General features: G+C 38.3%; 1 protein-coding gene across 5 annotated transcripts in view; it reads right to left on the reverse strand.

Annotated features, from left to right (window-relative positions):
- MCTP1 (multiple C2 and transmembrane domain containing 1) overlaps window positions 1-23086 on the reverse strand; it is a 534956-nt gene that overhangs the window by 16580 nt on the left and 495290 nt on the right. For all 5 annotated transcript variants that reach the window (XM_060093163.1, XM_060093161.1, XM_060093162.1 and 2 more), the window contains one exon: window positions 1969-2078. In XM_060093163.1, the coding sequence (XP_059949146.1) occupies window positions 1969-2078 (110 nt within the window). The remainder of the gene's footprint in view (window positions 1-1968; window positions 2079-23086) is intronic.

Genomic DNA, 23086 nt, shown 5'->3' on the forward strand with positions numbered 1-23086 from the left:
TGTGAGGGCACTGGCTCTTCACGCAGAAAACCCTCTCTCTGGGCAGCCTCACTGAAGCCCTCCCTGTGTTCTTCCTCCTCTTGGAAGGAAAAATGGCAAGGAAAACCAGTGTAGCTTTTTTCCCACGGGGAAAAAAAGACTGCCCTTTTCTTTTTCCACAGTGCATTGTGGAATCTATATCTAGAATATGATCTTAAGAGATGCAATTCAAGAAAGTTCTGGAATGATTTAGTAACAAGATGTGGTAATTATGGAGGCTTTTATTTTGTACTTAAAGATTGCTTCTGTATCTGCTTTCTGGATAGATCCATTTTATCCCACATGACCCCAGGAGGAGCTTCTCTCTTACAGTATTTGAAAGATTACTGTGCTGAAAAGATAGCTCCTACAAGACTCACTAGATCCTATTGCTATGCTCCTGTACCTCAGCCTATACCTGCACCTCTGTCTATACCTTGAAAAGTTCACAAAATCCAGTTTTCCCCAAGGCTGGTCCACAGCCAGGATCTGGTCATTTCCTTCAACTGGCCATGGTCTTTTCCAGCCAAGCACCTGTCTGAGTCTCCTAACACCCAGAGTTACAAAGAAGCCTCTCCCCTTCAGGCATTCACAATCCTGACCTTAGAGTTGACCCAGGGTCTTCTGATATAAATGAGGTGTTTCTGTCAGGTAATCAATACACAGTGTACCTCAGAAAGGACAATACTCAATAGGGAAATGCCCCATTTAGAACTTCACACTCTGCTTCTGCAGACAGGTTGTGGAGAACAAGGAAACATGCTTAGAGATGTAAATAACATGGAGAAGAAGAAAAGAGAAAAGATGTGGAAATCAGTCTTTAGAAGTCTGATACTGAATGTTGCTTAGAGGCACATTTGGGAGTGAGAGGGAGGCTGTTCTGTCTGATATGATATGAAAAAGTGGAAACTCAGCACCTATGCATATGCGGAAATGTGTTAAACAAAAAATTATACAAAATAAAATGCATTATGCCTTGAAACATGAAAGGCACCAGATGAATGACTCACACCTTTAGTTTACATAATTTACTCCTTTCGATTTCTATGTATGCCCAAGGATCTAAATCTGCAGAACACTTTTGGTTATGAATAGTAAACAATGAATAGATATATAAAACTAGGAAAATGTAGGCTTATCCAGATATACAGCACCCCTTCTTGAATAGATCATTTAGAAATCATTATGTAGGCCAATTTTCATATAGTTTAGTCGGTACGGGGCCTTAGTATATTTTCTACTAATAACTAATTATAAATCCACCTTACCATTTTTATAATTAAACAGTTGTTTTAAAATATATATTAATAAAACTATTTGAAGTAAAATGCGAGTAATATGTTTCTTAATTTTACATCAGCTCTCAATGAAGCTCTATTTCCTTGTTTAAAAAATTGTTTTGTAAATTATAAAAATTATGTATATTTTCTAAATGACAAAGTATTAGTTTATTTCATCTATAATTATGATCTCAGCTATTTAAATATACAAAATTGAAAGCATATTTTTGCAGGGTGCTATATATAGTATGATTTTTTTAAATTTAACTTTATTGATGAAATTATAACTCGACCAATAATAAAATGCAGGTGTGTCTTGATTACCTGAAATCCTCATTTAACTTGGTTTATTTTTTTCCTATCTCAATTTCATATTCTGTGTAAGAACAAAGTCTCACTGTGAAAATGTGCTAAAATTTAGGACGGTGTTACTTCTTCAAAGCTACAAGTATGACTTCTTTCCAACCAATATGTTCTAAATTTCAAGGAGGAAATTGACAGAACTTTCATAAAACCAAAGACTGGCAGAAACAAAGTAAATAATGATAAAACTGAGCAATAGACCACCCAGGAGTGTCCCCTGCCAGAAAGAATGTGGCAGTTCACCCTCTGAGAAACAAATGGACACTGTCCCACAGAAGACCAGGGCTCACATGTCAGCATCACTCACTTCTTTATCCTTTCGCCAAAGGAAGCAACTTCATCTAGGATGTTCTGGACACTGATACATACTTCCTGGATGGCATAGATTTTATTTATAAATCCCTTTTTTTCGCTGTCCTAAAATACAATAAAAAAGAGAGAGAGATTCTATATGAGTAAAGGTATCCTTGAGGGCTTGAATTCTTTTAATTGTCCCACTCTTACATTTTTAAACTTAAATGAACTTCATTTTTGCATATATATAAATGGATACGTGAAGCCCATGAAATTTTTAGGATATGAAAGGAGGTAGAGGAGGAAGAGTACTCAGCATTACGGACCTGTGCTAGTATAAAGGTGGCTGCAAAGCACAAGACTCAGATTCTGTTGCTCTTGCCCTGGCAAACAGAAACATCTCAGCCAGGGGGAGGGGAGGTATAAAGAGATCAGGTCTCAGAATGACCAAATGCGGAATCTGTGCTGACCCTGGACCTACCATGATGAGATACTTAGCAAACCCAGTTTCTTGGCCCCAGCACCCATACACCTAAGTTTGGTCTTGGCTCCAGATATTTTAATAGAAGGGAATGCTGGGTACAAATGAGAAGACCTATGAGCAATGAAAACTGCAAAAAAAAATTTAAATAAAAAAATAACAAGGTCAACTGAAATCCAGTAAGTGGCCACTTCTAGACAGCACCTTAGGTAGATCAGATACACAGTTAGCCTGGCCCCGCCTCTTATGAATAATAGTCACATACTTCATGCTCTATTAGTCAGGGTTCTAATTAAACACCACCCCCCCACTTTGTACTTTATTCTTCATTTTAAAGCCTGTGCTAGATTTAAGCAAATCTGGTGTGTGCTCCTGGGAATGGATGGGTGAGGACTGAGCACAAAGCACCCACACAGTGGTGTGAGCCTGGGAGAAATGGCCACATTTTGTAATTTTAGACCCAGAGGAAGAAACAGTGGTGCCCTTTCACGATAGAAAATTCTGCTTAGTAGCCTGGCATCACAGGCACTTGCCTAGGCTGTTTGGTGGAGACCATCCAACCCATGACTCCATTCCTCCATGCCAGCTTGAATCTCTATGGAAATGTAGATCCAATTTCATTACTTTAACTTCTTTTGAACACTTGCACACTGTGCCAGAACACTTGAGACCTCATGTGGCAGTCAGTGCTTGCTGAAAGCAGCCAGGAAGCTAGAATAATAATGTCGTCATGTTGCACATTTACATACTGACTTTCATTTTAGAAGAGTCTAAAGCACTTTGCACTGTGAACACTTGGCTGGGGCTGGCATCCTGCCACCTTAGAAACTGAGGGCAAGCGAATGACAGGTGTGTGGGCAGCCTCCAAGGACAACAGGGTACAGTGGGACTGAGGACATGGATGCCAGTTTTATAACATGATCTTTAGATACCAGTTACTTAGAGCCCTCATTTTAAATTTAATTCCCATGGGAGATATTGTCTACATTATTCATCTCACTTATACCAAAACGGACTGTAAGGCAATGAGGTAGATGAAACGCATAAGGCTCAGAGTACAGAGAACAATTACACACTCTCGGAGCCCCCACTGTCCTCAAAAGTTGCCCTTCACGTCATTACAGACATGGGTGCATCAATTTCTTGTCTTTTTTCCCTCCCCAGTAATAAAATAAAATGCACTCATTTCACCTATGTAATTTTACATTTTACAATAAAATGGATAACCAGTGGTTCCTTCTAGTTCCTTTCATAATTACAAAATTGGTCTGCTCTAATAATCTCCATGGCCTTCAATGTTCTCTCTCAAGCACCAGCTAAGTTCATTTTGTCTATGAAGTAAAGTGCTCTTACAAAATATTTTTCTACATGCAGAATAAATCAGGTTGGAGACAAAGCATGCAGATTATACAATGAAAGTTCAATGAGAATAATATCGTACCAGTTTGAAATTATGAGGTGAAAAATGTTTCTTTCACAATAGCAATAAAATATATAAAACACTTAGCCGTACCTTAACAAGAAATGTACAGAATCTATATTAAGAAATTAGAGATAATATGTTTTTGCATTGGAATACTGAATATTAAAAGAATGTATACTTTTTTTTTTTTCAGTTGAACAAAGGTTTAATGCAATGTCAGGCAAATCCTAATGTGTTTGGAGTGGAGTGAAATGGGGAGAACTTGATCAAGTGTTTTTAACATTTATTTGGAAGAATAAATGAATACCTATAGGCAAGTAATGTTTGCAAAAGAGAAATAATGAGAAAGCATTTATTGTACCAGCTATTTAAGTAATTAAAATATGAAAGATGAGCATTGAAAGAGAGATCATTGTATGATAAAGCACCATCATAAATCTATCATAAAGAAGGAAGTATTATGTTACTGGGTAATTGTTTTAACTATTTGGGGGAAATTATATTAAATTCTGCCTTAATAAATTCTCAAACTTATTTGTAATAGCTCAAATCTACCCCAGCATCTATCTCAAACTGAGGTATCCCAAATATATACTATATTAATTTAAAAGCAAAAAGCTAAAAATGAATTATAAAAACAGAAAAAGATAGGTAACTTATTTACTGACCTTGGAATAGGAAAGAACTTCCTGAACGTACAAGCAGTAGAGAAAATCACAAAGAAAAATAACTGATAGCAAAAGTTAAATAACATTAAAAACATATCAAAAGTTATGATAAATTTAAAAGGCTAAGTGGGAAAAAAAATGCAACAAATATGACAAATGAAGGGATGGGATTACCAATATAGTCAATGAACATCTGAAACAATTTTCATTGCAGTTTTGTTTATAATAACAAAAAGAAAAATCACTAACATGTTGCGTAGAATTAATTATGTTACATACAAATGATAGACTATTAGGAAATCACAAAATATTGCTTAAAGACAGTGAAAATGCTTATGATCTAATAGAAACTGAAAAGAATGGGAAGTAAATGTGATATAAAGTATAATTCTAACTTATTTTTGAAATGAGCAGGGTGGAAATAGATGAAGGGAATGTGTCAAAATATTAAAGATAATGGATGTTTACCTTCCTCATATCTTCCTGTAATATTCAAATTGTTTGCAATTAATATATTTTACTTTTATAATCAGGATAATCCCCTGATTTTCTCCAATATCATTATTAAAGTAACATGGATAGAAGACATAAATGAATCAGTATTCCCTGGGCATGATTTTACACAGTTTATCTATTTTTTCTTAATGTATTTTTTTGTATTCTAAATTATTTTTAGAAAGAAGTAGAATGTAAATAGATACTCATTAAGCACCATAAAGTGCTTTTCACACAGCTCATTCAATCCTCACAACCACTCTACAACACAGATATTTTTCTCCACTTTACAGGAGAGAAAACTGAGGCTCACGGAAAAGTGACAGAGCTTGGATTAGGATTACAACCAGCCAACTCCGAGTCTGTTCTCTGCACAATATACCATGTGACCTTCCCACTCTACCCAGGAAGATTTCAGTTCCTACCCAGGATCCCAGTGAGACAAACAAGAAGAAAAGACTTGCGAACATTTAGAAATTTATTATCGTAAACACCATGATCAGCAAGAAAATGAAATCCGGAAAGTTGATTCAAAAATGGGAAGTGGAAGATGTGTTAGAAACCACCAGATTTAATGTTAATAATGTCATGTGCAAATATTAAATATGGGATCTTCATTAGTAACGTGTCATCTCAGGCATCTACGAAGACTATTTTTAATAGATTCTTTAAATCCAAGTACTGATGTTGATTATTGGCTAAAGAGTTTTTAAAAATCTGCTCACTTTTAATTTTCATTCTTTCTTCTGCACTCCCACCCCGCGCCCACTCCCCTCACCCCTGGCCACCACAGTCCAAAATAAAACAGTCTGGAGTGTTGGCAAAGTTTTCAAGTGCTTTGGGATAAAATTTTTATCTTAAAGTCTCTTTCATCAAATTCTATATTCCTCCATTGTGGTCTCCAACCAATGAAGTAATTACTCTTTATATACAGTATATGACCCAAAACTGCAATGGGTAGTGGAATTGCTCTGTGTTGCATTCCAATATTTCACACTTTTTCCACTAATGTTCAATACTTTATTAGTAGAGAATAAATTGGTACATTTCTTTTATTGTCATTTTTGCTTTCCTTTATAAAGCAGCTTGGATGAAAGAAATATCATAGGGTAGTTAATCATCCAAAGGCTTGGCAGTGACAGTGTTTTTCTTAATGCATTATGAAGGTTTCTTTTGAAGATGTAAAAAGAAAATTACCCATAAAAAAGAACTGTAACTATAAATCTGAAAATGTGAGATTTATATTGTACAAGTTTTTCTAATAATTCCACATAATTTCTTAAAATCTTCTTATTTTAAATAGTCCACAAAATACCAATAACTGCACACTTGAAATATAGTGATTCTTTCATATCACCTATTTTACTATCCTGTATCACAACAGAAAGTTAACTAGATTTTTCCAAAGAAATATCTACTTCCTAGCTGTGAGATATTTAGGAAACTCTTAAAGACGTGAAGGATCAATATACACTTCTTACATATTTGGGGAATCCTGTTCATTGACTTTCAAACCAAAATGACAAGTGCTCCCATTCACTGATTCGGTTCCAAATGGGAACAAGAAGGCAACGTGATAGGTGTCAGGGTATGTGTACTGTGGGGTTGGGGTCTTCGTGCATCCAGCTGCATCCTGCCACAGTCACTGATGCCAAAGAGGTCACTGTCAGCCCTGTTGACATCATAGAAAATGAATCTCTTGGACACCTGTGCTGTATCGATCACAGCAGGTATACAGAACGTGTTTGCTCAAAGTATTGATGTTACAAAATTAATGTTATTTCACTTTCTTTCTAGGTTGAGAGTGTCTTAAGAGTGTTAAGGGAGAGAGCTATTGAGTCTTACATCAGGATGAGCATAAAACAGAACTGTCCCAGGAAACCAGAGCATATGTTCACCTTACTGAGGATTTCACAGAAGAGGCAAGGCAAATTTGCACCCCAAAGAGCTAATCTGGATCATAACTCTGCTTTTCCTTTAAAGTCTTGCTGTGTAACCTCTGGCAAAGGGGAACAGTAAGACTGATATCTGCTATGAGACATAACTGTTCTAGTTTACTGTTGACTACAGCTCTTCTGTGAGCAAACTGAACCTCACAGAGCACAAAGTGTACATTGTGTTTGGAATATGTTTAGCGTTCACGTGATTTATTTCTTATGCTAAAGATGGTTTTGGTGCACAGCTTTCTTACTTCACTCAGTAAAATGCCCTGCAAAACAGACTTCCTCTCAGATCTATGCTTCTAACCTATGGAAATAGTAGCCATGAGGTATAGATTGAGTAAAGGCACACGAAGTAATGAAATGTTTTCTCTGTGCCAATATTCCTTCTTTTTCAGATACAGATTTCAGCCTGAAATCTAGAGCACTGAAATTCTCCCAGAGAGCAACTTAACAACTCACAGAGACTCTCGACTACTAAATCTTATCTCAGTGTCTTACACAGTTTTTATGATATCAAATCTTACCCAGGTTACTGGGTGCCTTGGCTCTTTTCCTGATAGTAACCTTGAAAATAGGAACCCTCCATTGAAACATTAAAGGATTCTGAGATATGGTTAAGGTTAAGAAGACAGATGGAGACCATTTAAGACAGTACATTTTCTCTTAAAAAATAAAACAGATCTCAAAAACATTTACATTTCAGGGTTATAAAGAGGACTAAGTTAAATAAGATAAGCCATGTAGAGCTCTTAGTACAATGCCTGGTACAAATAACGATTATTATTAGTAGTAGTAGTAGTAATAAAACTATGTATACAATTCCTTATTAAGAGAATTCAAGTTATTTTTATCTATTTTTGCTCTTATTAAAAACAAAATTTTGAAATATAAGAGAGAATTCCTAAATATATGAAACCTTTTGGGCATGTTTAGTTTTGCCCCAGATGACTTAGTGTTAACTTGTCAGTTTCCATTTTAGAAAATGGTATTAGATTCTTTATAATGTTACATTGAGAAGACTTTTTTTCCCCTTCTGCTGACTCGACACATTTTTTTAATCCAGAATGAGTATTTACCTCATCTTAATTTTTTGCTTCCTCTGTTCAAGGTACTAAGCTTTTCAGTACTCATTTTCTACAGTACAATTTTTAATCACATTTAGTTGTGCCTTGCCCCATTAATTTAATGTTATGCTTTTTACATGTAACTTTAAAGGTGATGGTAAAATGACAAAAATTTGGAAAGAGGTATCCCCTGGGCTAGGCAATGTAAACAACAGGCATTTAAAAATGGCAACTGGCACTCTTAAGCATATGATGAAAGCCAGGAAAGAAAGAATGGAAGGAAAGGAAGGGAAAAGAAAGGGAGGAAAGAAGGAAGGAAGGAAGGGAGGGAGGGAGGGAGGGGGAGAGAGAGAGAGAGAGAGAGAGAGAGAGAGAGAGAGAGAGAGAAATAAATAAATAAATAAAAAGAAAGAAAGAAAAAGAAAGAAAGAAAGAAAGAAAGAAAGAAAGAAAGGGAAAGGAAGAGGAAGGGAGGGAGGAAGGCGAAGGAAAAGAAGAAAGAAAGAAGGGAAGGAAGGGAAGGGAGGAAGGAAGAAGGAGCAAAAAGAGAGAGGAGGAAACTGAAGGAAAGAGAAAGTGGAAGGGGGAGAGGAAAACCTGAAGAGGAGACACCACATGGGATGGAAGGAGGCGGGGGAGGAGATGGAGAGAGCCCGGGAGGTGAATAAGAGGAAGGGAAGGAACATATCTTCTATCAGAAACGAAAATGACTTGAAGCCAAGGCAAAAATAAAACTTGTTGACTACTCATGTTAAGTTCTAATTAAGCAAAAATAATTATTTGTAAAAGGCTATACATAAAATGTTAAATTTCCATTAAATATAAATGTAGATAAACCTTACAGAAAACACCCAGGGGATGCAGATGTACTTGTTGTCAGGGCGGAGAGAGCTCCCTGGAGCTAAATTTCTTGCCTGACAAAGCCCTCATCATGTAGACCCTAAGGGATTTGCCTATCTCCCTCTTCCTAATGATTTAAGAAAACTCCTTATAACTGCCCTGATAGTTCTTGAAAGCTCTTGCAAGATTAGGACTATATATCAGTATCAAAACCTTTGACTTAATCTCCTTGCCAGCAGGCAGGAAATACGCTTTCCAGAGAGCGTTCTACAGATGATCCCCTCTCAAGGCTTTCTGTCCCAGGAGAAACTCTGCTTTCAGATGGACTCTCAAGTGCAAGGGCCAGAAGGCCTGGCTCGGGCTGACCTTGATCGAAGCCACACCAGAAGCTGTGAGGCTGCTGTTCCCAAGTAACCAGACAGGAAAATAAGTGACAGAGTATACTTTCACCCAGGACAGTACAATACAAGTGTTGAGATAAAAATTCTGTAAAGTCCAACCTTTCTAAACCTTGTGGAAAGGTTTAGAAAATGTGAAAGCACACTCAGGATTATGGTGGCCTACGACAAGTTACTGCTTGTCCTTAGACCCCATTTGAAAAAAAAAAAAAAAAAAAAAGGTTAAACAAGGTATGTCCCAAACTCCCTTCTGGTGACAAATTAGCAGGTTTACAGAGAAAATAACAAGGGTGTGGAATAGCCTCTGCCGCTGGTAGCCATTTGAAAGCTTAGTTGAGGACACTGCTGGTGGATGGAATTTCTCCTGCCATTTCTATGGGGTCAGCACTGTAAGCCTGAGTGACAACAGGGAACAGAAGCACTGGCTTGTTTCTGAATCCAAACAGCAATGCCAGGAGAGTTCTTCTTTATCCCAATTTCTAATGAAAAAGTTGGGTGTACGTGTGTGTGTTTTTAAAACCCTCTTTTGAAATCATTTGTTTCGTTTCCAAATGTGTTTTAAAATCTGATTAGAGTTCAAATGCACAGCTGAGAGGGCAACTGAATTTAGAGAAGGCTGTGAGCCTTCTGGATGACCACAGTCTTAGAGGATGACTAGATTTCTGACTAACTGGCTCTGTGGCTAAGTCTGGTTCAGATCCCACCTCCATTATTGCCTTAACTGTGTGGTTTTGAGCAATTTACTTATCTTCATCTGTAAAATGAGGGTAATAATGGAACCTACCTCAGTGATGGTTATAAAATTAAATGAGCTTAATCCATTTAACGCATTTACCCCAAATGTCTAGAACACAGGAAGTGCTCAGTACGTATTAGGCATTAACGTTATCAACAATTTGAAGAGACTGAAAAGGAAGTACAAAAAAACTTTTAAAGGCTAAATTTATTAAATCTCTATAAAGATGACAGAGTTTTCTCCCTTATTATTTATGATATATCTAAGGAATAGTGTGTTTATATAATTTCTTTGTCATCTAATACAATCAGATTATCTCACACGTATCGTATTTTACACGATCCTTGCAATGGTTACACAAGGGTAAAGGGATTATTCCCATTCCCTAATGAGCAAACCAAAGACCAGATGCCTCTCATCCCAACCCAAACTTCTACCCCAATCTATGTTCACTCTCCTTTGGTGCCTCCAGCCGTATCTATTGTCATCTGAAATATGGGATTTGAAAATGAGGAGTAAATTCACCTGTTTACAGTATGCCCTGCGTCCTGAAAGTTGCACACTCTCTAAGGCCAAAGCTAGTCATACTCATGCAAAGCACACACCTTTTACTCCTGTGATTTTTCTGTCAGCGCTCATGCAGGTAACACTTCCCATTAGAATCAGTGTCTTGTTCTTCAACAAGGCTCATGGCTGAATCAAAGCCAGAATTTATTATTTTATCTTAAACAGCACGAGCTTTGTTGCTAATCTACTTACTAAAGTAGTTTAAAAAAAAATTCCTTTTACTCCATATACAAAAAAGCATGTACACAAAGGTGTGGAACCTTCGAGGATGCTTTCTTCAATAGATTTGTTATGAAAATCATTCACCTTGTAGAGGACTTTATAAAGCATTTTTAACTTATCTTCCCACTTGGATGGCAGGGTCAGGTGGTTTCGCCATTTTATGCATAAGGAAAGTGAGGTTTGGAGAATTTAGGATCTCATTACTCTAGTTAGAAAGAGTTCCTGGGACTTTAACCTAGGTCTCAGAACTGAAACTGGGCTCCTGTCAGGTCACTGTCAAAAAGCCATCAAGCCACATATGGTATTTCTTCACTACATTGTTTTAGATATTTAAACTTGGCTCTTCCCAAAAACTAATCTTGAGTTTAATCAAATTGTCTGAGCAAAGAATCATATTAGTATTATAAAAGCAATGCTCTTTGTGACATCTCCAAGACTGAGTAAGGATTGCTTTGTGAAATCCGGAGGCTATTTTTCTTTACAAATATTTTACAAGACGAACTTGTACCTTTCTGAAAAAGCACATCTGTTGTAAATTACTCCCTTACAGAAAGAGAGAGAATCACCATCCTTTCTTCCCATCTGAGCTTAAAAGAGATTTGTTGACATATTCTAAGGCCGGCATAGACAAAACAGCACAGGAGAGAGGAGGCGGTCAGCAGGACCAGGACTTGGCTTTGCTTAAACTAATTCCACATGCCCTGTGAACCATTAGCTGTTTTTTATTTCCTGCTCTAAAGATCAGTAGTGAAAATAATCTGGGGTAAGGAAAAGCTGCACTTATTATTTTTTTCCCCCCAAGAAGATGCTGTGTTAGCAAATAGAACATATGAGCCACCTTCAGCAAACCAAGGTCTTTAATAATCCATTTTTCAAACACTACTGGTATTTCCTTTCCAAACAGAGATGGACTGTGACTGGAATCAATTTCATCATTTGTATGGTTACAATTGCCAAGTTTCTGGAAATAATCGCCATTTAAATATTGGATAATATATTTTTTTTACATGAAGCCAACAACAGTTTTATTGTTATTTAATTTCTGTGATTTGTTTGTTTGCTGTAAGTTTTCAGTGTTCTGAGTGCATGATGTTTGAGAATAGGGAAACGTCTTAAGAACAAATCAGGGAAAAAGCAATGTCAAAGTTGTGTTAATGGCCTGACTTGAATCCACCAAACAAGAGAGATTAGCATTAGGAAAAAAACAATTTGTTCTACCATTTGGGGCTTTTCTCCCTCAGTTTCCCTATAAACTGAATAATCTAATATCATCTACCATTTTCAGACCTGGGCATAATGTAGTAAATCAAGGACAAGATTGAGAACTCAATTGTCCCCTTTAAGAGGATAACTGGTCTCTTCAATGAAATTCAACAAAACAGAGGTGATGTCAGTACACCAGGGCCTGGTGAATTTGGAGGGAACTAGACCATCTTTCTCTTTCTCTATTGATGCTATATGTAGCAGATACCTGAAAAACAACTTTGTGCTCTATGGGATGCTGCTGATATATGGGGTGGGCCTATCTCCTAAACCTCTTCCTTACTGCAGACTAAATCACAAAAACAGGCTCATCCTGAAGTCACCCTGGAAGAAAAGAGCAAAGGCCCACTTTACTGCACTGATGGCAATATGTTGTTTACTTAGTTGTGTGGATCATGGTCTGTCTTTCAGTTTATTTGTGGAGAGGGAGAAGGAAGTGGGAAAGGGCAAGAAAAACACGAGAATCAATTTGCAAAAGTATCTCAAATTCTTACACTAGAGAGGGCCATTTATTTAATAGGATAAAATAAGTCCTCTACAAATGGTAGTTTATGTATCTGTATTTAAATGTTCTGTACTTAAAATAAAAGTAGGATGGACATGGATCCAGGCTATGTTGTACTTATCCTAATCAGGCAGATGGCTGTTGTGGGCTTGAATCCTGTTCTGCATTTTACAGCTGTGTGACCTTATATAAGTTATTTAACCTCTCAGATACTGAGTTTCTCCATCAGTAAGATGGAGATAATGTCTACCTGAGTGTTGATATGGGAACAGAAAGAAATCATGTATATAAAGCAACTGGCACATTAGTAGATATTAAATAATGATTAGTTTCCTTCTCCCCACTAATTGTCTTTCTTCCCAAGGGGTAACACTTTCTATTTTTGCTTAGTTTCTCCTTCTCTCTCTTATTTTCCTTCCTTCCTTCCTTCCTTCCTCTCTTTTCCTCCCTCCCTCCTTCTCTCTGTCTCTCTTTCTTTCTTTCTTTTTTTTTTTTTTTTTTTTTTGCGGTATGCGGGCCTCTCACTGTTGTGGCCTCTCCCGTTGCAGAGCACAGGCTCCGGATGCGCAGGCCCAGCAGCCATGGCTCACGGGCCCAGCCGCTCCGCGGCATATGGGATCCTCCCAGACCGGGGCACGAACCCGTATCCCCTGCATCGGCAGGCGGACTCTTAACCACTGCGCCACCAGGGAGGCCCTCTTTCTTTCTTTTTGAAGTTTGCATTTAGAAGCCTGATGATCACTAGCTTCCTTCACATTACCTCTCCATTTGAGCAGTATTGTTTAGCCAAATCTCAGTCCATCTCCTTTATTCCTTTATTCAATAAAGACTTACTGAATTGTAGCTACGTATAAGACACTATTCAAAGCTCTGGGCATACAGTGATAAACAAGACAGCACCAAACAAACGTATAAGTAAATGAAGAAGGAAAATAGCAGAAAGTGAAAAATGCAATGAAGAGACTTGAACTGGGTGCATGGGCTGGACAGTGACCCAGAGGTCAGGGAGGGCTGCTCTGAGGATGAACTTCACAGCTGAGACCTGTTTTGGTGAGGAAAATAGAAACTACTTTAGGCGTTTCAAACAACCAGAATTTCACACAGAGAAGTGGTTACCCTCCTGATGGAAAAAGTGAGAATAAGAGTGTGATAGACATCGGCAATGCAGGAAGCCTACCCGAGGGAGGGGATGTTACCGGGGCCCAGATGCTAGACCATGTGGACGAACCATGACAAGAACTGGAGCCATGGCTGGAGCTGCTTAGCAGTACTTGTGATTGTGGAGGAGAGGCTGTCTCTGGAAAATGCCTCCAGAAGTGGTGGGGGAAGAGGAAAGACACACAGAGAGAGAAGGAAATTCTCCTGTTTTTTTTCCTTCTTCCCTCCTTCCAGCATCTCCCATTGGCCAAGTCCCCCAAAAGCTATTGTCAAGGGAGCTGGAAAATGTGGTGTGAGGGAGAAGGGTGGGTGGGGACCAACGTGGAAGGAAAGAGGTAATAACCAGAACAAGGAGGGAACTAACCAGGAAAAGGTCAGGGGAACCAGTACAGGCAATGCAAACGCACTACGGGAGAAACAAACTGAACTTGTTTTAGGAAACAAAGGATGTGCAGACATGGTAGCCAGGTGAAGCGATGAGTGGAATGGGAAGGTATCAGAGAAACAGGCGATGCTACAGAAGGCCTTGTAATCCAAAGTAAGCCGTGGAGATTTTATCCTAAGCGTGATGGGAAGCCATCAGAGTGTTTCAACCAGGGAAATAACGAGCTAATTTACTTTTTTTTTTTTTTTTTTTTTTTTTTTTGCAGTACACGGGCCTCCCACTGTTGTGGCCTCTCCCGCTGCGGAGCACAGGCTCTGGATGCGCAGGCTCAGCGGCCATGGCTCACAGGCCCAGCCGCTCTGCGGCATGTGGGATACTCCCAGACCAGGGCACGAATCCGTGTCCCCTGCATCAGCAGGCGGACCCTCAACTACTGCGCCACCAGGGAAGCCCGCTAATTTACATTTTTAAAAGACCATTTAGGCATAATGTAGAGGAAAAACAAGATAGGAGGTTATTGTTGTAGTCCACAAGGGAATATGCCAACTTGCTCTAAGCCAAGGTAGGCCTATTCAGGATGTTTCAGAAGTAAAGTCGCCATAGACATGTTACTGGATTGGATCTGCGAGGTGAGAAAAAGAGAAATCAAAGAACTGCCTCCATTCTTGGTTGAGGGATTGGGTAAATGAGGCTGGTTTTATTGAGCTAGAGAAGAGGAGAGGAAGAGCATACTTAGGAGAAAAGGAGACGAAAAGCTGCGCTTGGGCCATGAAAAAGCATGCCTGTTGGCTATTCAGGAGGTGGATGGATGGATGAGTCAGGGCCAGAGACACAGATTTGAAAGTCCTTGGCATTTAGAAGGCCCACAGAGTCATGGGTATAGAAGGAGTCACCCAGGGACAGGAAAAGGACAGAGCCCCAAGGCACAACAAAGCTTAGCTGTTGGGCAGATCAGGAGGGGCCAGCAAAGGAGACTGAAAAAGTCTGAAGTAGAAGAAAAATTAGGAAGACGCATCTCAGAAGTCAAAAGAAAGTGTTTCAAGGAGGGAAGGGTAATCTCTGTGAAACTCTGCTGCAGCAAGGTCAAGAAGTGCCTGCCAATGGATTCGGCAAATGGAGTTTATTGACAAAAGCAATTTTGGTTCAGTGGTGGGGACAGAAGCTTAGGATAGACTGAGCAGCAAATGTGAGGGAAAAGCAGACACACTGTAAACACCTGTGTCAGAAAGTGGAGAGTATATATGTATGGGGTCAGAGAGGGTTTTTTTTTTTTTTTTGGAAGATGAGAAATGCAGCCTTACTCAAATTCTGATCTGCATTTTAACAATATTCCCGGGTGATTCCTACACACGTTCAAGTTTGAGAAGTGCTCTGCTACTGTGTGTCACCTGCTCTTGGAATGATCTAGTACAGAGGAGAAAGGGGCACTAACTGCAGGGATGACACATGTGGGAAGGGATGGAACAGAGCCCAGTGGAGGGAGAGGCAGGGATACCTCCTCCCTGTGACAGGAGGAAAGGGAAGGTAAGAGTGCGGTGCACGGGAAGTAGGTCTGAGATTTGGCGGAAGAAAGACGTGAACATGCCGGGGGTTCCTAACTGCTTCTGCTTTCTCAGTGATGCAGGCGGCAAAATCATTTGCTGAGAGCGAGCTGGGGCAGCGGCTGGTAGAAGCTGGTGCAGAGGCAGCGGGCATGAAACTGTCTTTTCACTGGGAAATACACTGTCTTTCTCAGGTCTGTTCACAGGCCTTGTCAGGTGATGTATATGAGCTCTGCACTGGCCTCCTTGCTATTGATTTTGCATTTCAGTCTCTTTCACTGCCTTAATAAAATTAGGAATTTTATCAATCTTGCCTAGCCAGTCTTTTTTTAAACCCCCTTTTATGAAGTTTAAAATGATGTCATGTACCGTACTGTTAAAATGTCTCAACCTGAATTTTGTTTAATAGCCACGATTTGCTCCTCTAAAGAGAAAAACAGACCCTTCTTTTGCATCAAGACTCCCCAGCAGAACTGGTGATCCAGCCTGCACTTGAGCCAAAACCTGGTGCCAAAGAACAAGAAGATATGGCTCTATTTATCTTTCTTTCTCACCAATTCCTGCTTACGCCTGGCTCTTTTTTTAATTTTTTTTTTTTTTTTTTTTTTTTTTTTTCAGTACGCAGGCCTCTCACTGTTGTGGCCTCTCCCACTGTGGAGCACAGGCTCCGGACGCGCAGGCCCAGTGGCCATGGCTCACAGACCTAGCCCCTCCACGGCATGTGGGATCTTCCCGGACCGGGGCACGAACCCGTGTCCCCTGCATCAGCAGGCGGACCCTCAACCACTGCGCCACCAGGGAAGCCCACGCCTAGCTCTTTTGATCTCTAAGGGCACTAAAGACAGTTCTTGGCTAAGTAACTGAATCAACAATCTAGAATTTGGCCAGGTCGCAGGTAGTTTAGGTTTGTTTCATTATGCTGGCACGATGGCGGAAATCGGTCTCTAAGGTATGTCAACAGCCCCATCAGATTTATATCGTCTGTCAGGGAGTTATGTGCTGCTCCCAAGAAGGAGAAAAGGATCTTTGTTGACCTCCAGGTGCATTTGCATCCACTGGTCACAGTAAAGAAGAAAAACAAAACGGTTACTACTGTCCCACCACAAGCTGTTCTAGTTTTAGGAAAGTGTGTTATACTCGGTCTGGCTCTTGAAATAAACATCCCTCAAGTCTATATTCTGACTGGACCTTCTACCCCCAGTCCTGTTTGTGCTGGAAATGCCAGCATCAAATAAGAACGAGGAATTGTTTTCCATGGAAGCCGAAAGAATTGGTGACAGAGAAGGCCCTGCACACAGGTGGTGACCCAGAGGCAAGTTTCAAAGCCATACCAGGTAGAAGGAGGATCTCATTGGGCTTCTCACAAAGGTCCCCCTACCTGCCGTCTGTAAGTTACATGCCTCTCATCCTGTGAACCCCATTCTTCCCTGCTAAACCCCCTATTCCCATGTGTTTCAGAAGGGAATTAAAAATAGATATTTATTACCATTTGAAACCTCTACAGTAAAATCATAAACACTTTGAGTTCCGAATCACAGTTAATGTTAGCAACTCGAGCCAAACACACACACACACAAATTGCATGAGAATGTGACCAACGTAAAATCAAGTACCTGTTTTGAAAACATATGAAGAAAACCTCCAATAGCAAGGTGTTGGGAAATAGTGCTGCTGCAAGAGGGTGTGATTTACTTCTAGTACTTTTCTTTGAGTACACTTTCCAGGTGGACAAAGAAAATTATTTTAGGTATACTTCCTCTCAGAGATTAATAAATCACTACATACTTAGAGGGATTTAAGATCAGTTTGAGTCTAATATGGTAAATTAACCCTGAATTTGTAAAACATCTTGCCTTCTCTCGGTATACAGTAAGTTCTCAAAAACGTTACTTATTACCATTTAAATATTATCACTATTATTTTTGTTACTATCATTGAGGGTTGGAAGATAGATTACAATAAATGTCAACTTTCCCTACCCAATTTTTGGTGTTTCTATGATATCAGGTATATGCAAATGTTTAAATGCCTCTGTTTATGAAAGCACCCTGATTGTAAGCATAAAAGTTACAACAATCTGCTCTTCCTCAAACACCCTGTGCGGAGTTGATAGAAATTATTTTTAACCTTCTGGTTTGTGTGGTTTTTTGGCACATCTACCAGTATTATGAATTAGATATTTTATCTGAGCCAAACTGCTGCTACGCATAAACACAAATAGAATTATCATCCTCCAGACAGATACTTAGCTGGGGGAAACAAAGGCCACATTATAAATTGACATTTTAAAAAAAGAATTTTTATTATTTACTTTATTAGTCCAAATGCCAAAGTTTTCCTTCTAATTTCTGTATTCTTATTTTTCTATTTCTGAGGATCATTTAAATACTTTTCTTTAGGAAATGGACATTTACTTATTTCCTCTAGTTTAGCAGAGATAATGCGCAATATCAACTAAAAATGTAAAACATTGATGCCAGGTATCAACGTAAGGTCATTTTGTGGAAGAGACACCTAGTGGCACACATCCTGTGAGTTTCGTCAGTATGGGGGAGAAGTTAGTCCTCAGTGACTGCATTTAAGAAACATGGTTTAAGAAATATTTTTTTTAATATTGTTGATTGCTATGAATTTTTTTTTGGCCAGGATAAAATATTCATCTATCTAAATGGTTTGTATATTTCACCTTAGTACCCTATTAGCTTAATTGAGAAATTAACATTTTAGTCACTTAGTCATATCATTCATTTATAAAAAATGTTTTTATAAATTAAAGTCTTATACCTTCAAAATTTAAAGCTTAATTTTGCACAATTACTTAGAGTAATTTTATCTATTCCAAATATGACAAATTTGATCATTCTCATCTACTTTATTATTTAAACAAGCTCATTGTGTTTAGAGTGTTAAAAATTAATTGGAACACACATTAGAAAATTATTTTGTGAAATTAGTATTTAAAAAAACTTTTTTAATGCAATGGAAGTCAGAGAGCAAGGAGGAGAAGATAATTTTTCATTAAAAGTCCTGCTTTATCTTATTTGCAGGAATTATATGAGCGATGAGAAGTTTCTCAGGGCCAGAAGGTGGACATCAAAAGGTTTGTGGCTTTAGGCAAACATTCAAAACCCATACTAATGTAACAAGTTCTGCAGTGTCCTCAGGCACAGCAATACAATCGATAGAGGATTTCCATCTTCTTCCCTTGGAACAAAATTCTAGAGGTCACAGAGAGGGTCTGTGTATACTTTGTATCATCACGTCGGAGGTGCTAATCATTGTGGTTTTTGGATGGTCACAGCTCCTCAGGCAGCACTCCCTCCCCATATTAATAAAATGGGATGATCTATATCTTAAGGGATCATTAGTAGGATTAAGTAAAATGTTTGTCTAAAAAATTAGTCCCTTCTCTATTTCTAAACCAACTTTTAGTTCTTCATTCACACCCAGGACACAGTGATGGATGTGGGAGAAGCAGAAGGGGGAGGGAGGCATCCTGAGAGTCTTCTATATGCCAGGTCCTGGGCTAAACTCTTCACTTGCATTAGAAATATACACTACGAACAACCCTGCAAAGATCATACTATTAGCCTCATTTTGCAGATGGAGAAATATAATCTTAGAAGGATCACAGAATATGTAAGTTGCTGCATGGGGACCAGAACCTAGATCTGTCTGTAGTCAAAAACAAGGAAAAACAAGAATGAGGTCTAATGTTACAGAAAAGATCTCAATGTAACTATAACTCCATTCAATCAAATAACCCTAATCCTCGTTCTGTGATCCCTCCTAAGTGCAGAGTGGTACTGTAATTAGCATTCAAATTATCCCCTCATGTACCTCCAATACTCACTAAATGTACCAGCTGCCACTTACACACCACCACCATCCTTTCCAGAATTTCTGTAAGCACTGCTGATCAAAGGTAAACACTCACTAGTACTCATTAAAATAGCTATTCATTCTTCTATAGATAAGCATGGCATGAAAAACACGAATTTTTTTTAGGATGCAGTCTTATAACACTTAGTGTCCCTCTTTTCAATCATAGAAAGAGTACATGTTTATTGTGTAAAATTTGGAAAATAAAAACAAGCACAGAAGAAAGTAAATACCTATGGTAAACATGAACATTTTAGAAAATATTCTTCCAGTCTCTTTTCTGTGTATTAATCTTTCTATGATTATTAATCATGTGTTTATTATGTGTCAGATGCTAAGGATTCAATGAACAAGACAGTCTTGATCCGAATCCCTGATATTTAACATATAAATTTGTTGCATTTTACAAAGGAGATGTGTAGTGTGTGCACTTATGCACATATTTCATGCCTTTAATGGCTAAATGCTGAACATTTCATTGATTCCATTTTATCATTATAAATAATGATACAACAAACATCTTTGTGCATAAGTCTTTGGTATGTCTTTTATGATACCCTCAAGCTAAAGTCCAAGAACTTGAAATGCAGGATTGAAGGATATACATGTATCTATGTTTTTTAAACTAAAAAATAAGTTTTTTAAAAAAATAGATAATATATGTTCAGATGTATGGAAAAGCCTCCCTTTTGCTCCCTGGCTCCCGGCCAATTTGCTTCCCTTTCTGGAAGGAACTAGTGGCATCAATTTCTTACATATTCTCCCAGAGATTGTTCTATGCATAGTCAAGCAAATATATGTAGTCACGAGCATATGTGTATGTGTCTATTCTTTCCTTTCTTCTTTTCTTAAGGCACAAATAGTGCCATATTATAAACATTGCCATGCCCTTCTTTCTTACTTAACTATGGATTATACCTATATCTATCTATGTAGATATGATTGTTTCATATCAGTGCTAAAAGACTTCCTCATTCTTACAACTGCATAATAGTCCATTGTACTGACGACTATAATTTTTAAAATCAGCTTTCCCTTAGTGGATATTTAGGTTCTTTACCAACATTTTGCTACTACAAAAAAGTAGAAGCAAAGAATACCTTGTGTATATGATAATTTCACACATGTGTAAGTACATCTGTAGGATAAACTTCTGGAAGTGGAATTGTTTTGGCCAGAGGATTTGTGTTTTTGTAATGTTGATGCCCACTGCCAAATCGCCTTCCAAAAGAGATTGTACCCTTCCCGCTCTCACCGGGAAGACCCGGAGGTGCCTGATTCCTTGCCAGGCTGTATCAGAGACGTGCCTCTTCTCTCCCTTGTGTTTTCAAGAATGTTTGGAAACCCCGACTAGTTGCTGTGGCAGCTCCATAGTGTCAGTTTTTACACTTTTAATCAAGTATTTGTCTACATTATGTTTTGTATTAAATATGAAGTAATACTTAAACTTATGTTTGTATTTGTAGTAAGTAATAATAATTGTGATTTATAGGACTATTGAGTATGTAATATATATTAGACAAGAGGATGGTTTTCCTCTGGCTATAGAAATGGTCAGACCAGTAGAGGATCTTACAATATAGAAGGGTCGTGAATAATTTCCAAACTACTATTAGATTAAGTAGATTTTTTCTTGTTAAATGGCAATTTCCTCCAAAATGGCTATTCTGAAAGAGATTTTAATATTATTTACACATTATATCCAAGGTATCTAACCCCATAAATGTGTTTAGATAAATGTTTCCCTTTTACTGCTTGTAGAGATAGGCAGTATAGCAACAGGTGAAGTACCAGGTTATGCACCGAAACAGTCCCAGGTTTGGACCATAGTTTGGTAACTATTTGTCCTTGTGTACCCTAACTTATCCCATCTAGGCTTCAACTTCTTTACCTATACAATATTATTGACAATACTTGATTATTGGAAATATTAAGTGGCAAGTACTAATTACTCAATAAAATAGCTACCACTACCACTACACTTACAATATTGCTATGGAAGCACTGTCCCAAATCCAAATATTCTATCCTATTGTAATGTATTCCCATGTTCATATAGATAAATATAAGCAATATAAATATAGGCTAACCCTGAGAATTTAGCATAACCCAAATCATAATCTTGCTGAGTTAATGTACAAAGATTAAAACCAGAGTGCCAGGCCTCTTACACACACACATACATACACATATGTGCATGCAAATATTTTAAATGAAAGATTCCAAGAAACAAAGAATACATGAAAATTTTGCATGAACTTCTGAGTCATTCTCAGAAGGTAAAAACACACTATAGTGTTGTACCTGATTTACTGAGATCAGGTGTAAAGGACACTACATTTTTTTTTTTTTTTTTGACTAGCAGAAAAAGTTCATTAACTCACTAAGGATCTACTCTGGCACCGTACCAGGCACTGGAGTAGAATGCTAAGCCCAACAGACACAGGCTTTGCCTTCCTGATGCTTACAGTCAGGTAAGACACCATGAGGGAGACAGTGCAAGTAAGATATACTTTCAGTGAGCTTCCTGGTGCTAGCAGAAGCACTGCCAGATGAGAGTATTATCTAACACATTACTGCAAACAGCTAAGTAGAAGAAATAGGCTCTCACCCCAAACAGTCAGTTCCGATATTAGAATGTAGCACGATCTCCAAATCTCTAAGCACCCAAACAGTTTTATGTCATTTATTACCAAAGATACTTGTCACTACTTGAATACTAAATAAGGAAGTTTCCTGAGTGGGTACTGAATAGTAAAAATTAAAATAAAATAGAGAATCCTATAGGAGTTTTACTCAGATAGCTCTAATTTCGTACATAGGTTCTTATGTGTTTGAAATAACTACCACTGAGTAATATTTCAGTTTCCTATATCTATTAATAACTATTTCCATAAGTTATTAAGTGATATTTCACTAAGTGAAAATGTAATGTGATTTAATAAGAACTGGAATTTTCAAAATGAGTTAAATCCCTTTCACCAGAAGAGAAGCAAACGGCTAATCTAAAGCCACGAATAATGCACGTTCACCACCTAGCGGCACTTTTAGCAAACAGCAGGTACGTTACACTTAAAACAGTATATTCTGCTAATTTAACTCATGGATAACCTCAGAAGCTTTATAGATGACTCCTATTTTCCAGATAATTTCTCTTGTTTTAGCCCCTAGCAATTCAGCAGAATCACCTCTCTTTTGGTTCCTCCTCAAGTCCCACTGTGCTGTCTAGACTAAACCACACCTCTCCTGGCACTGGGGTACTAGCCTCCTGACTGGATTGTCCAGTTCCTCTCAAACACTGCCATTTGTATCATTCCTCCACCTAAGAAATACGAAATAAAATTTTTTTGCAACACATACAGTAGAAGCACCTGGAGCTGTTACAAAGTGCGTGTTTCTGAATTTGCTCAGCAAGCTGAATTCCATAGAAGCGAGAGGTTCAACTGTGACCACTTTGAACATGCATCACGCTTCCTAGCCTGTCTCCGTATTGAACTCCCCACCTCCCCTCCACCTGGGGAATTGCTACCCGCTCCTCAAGACTCAGCTCAAAGCCCACT

Source organism: Mesoplodon densirostris, chromosome 3, assembly GCF_025265405.1.
Source record: "Mesoplodon densirostris isolate mMesDen1 chromosome 3, mMesDen1 primary haplotype, whole genome shotgun sequence".
Classification (NCBI taxonomy): domain Eukaryota; kingdom Metazoa; phylum Chordata; class Mammalia; order Artiodactyla; family Ziphiidae; genus Mesoplodon; species Mesoplodon densirostris.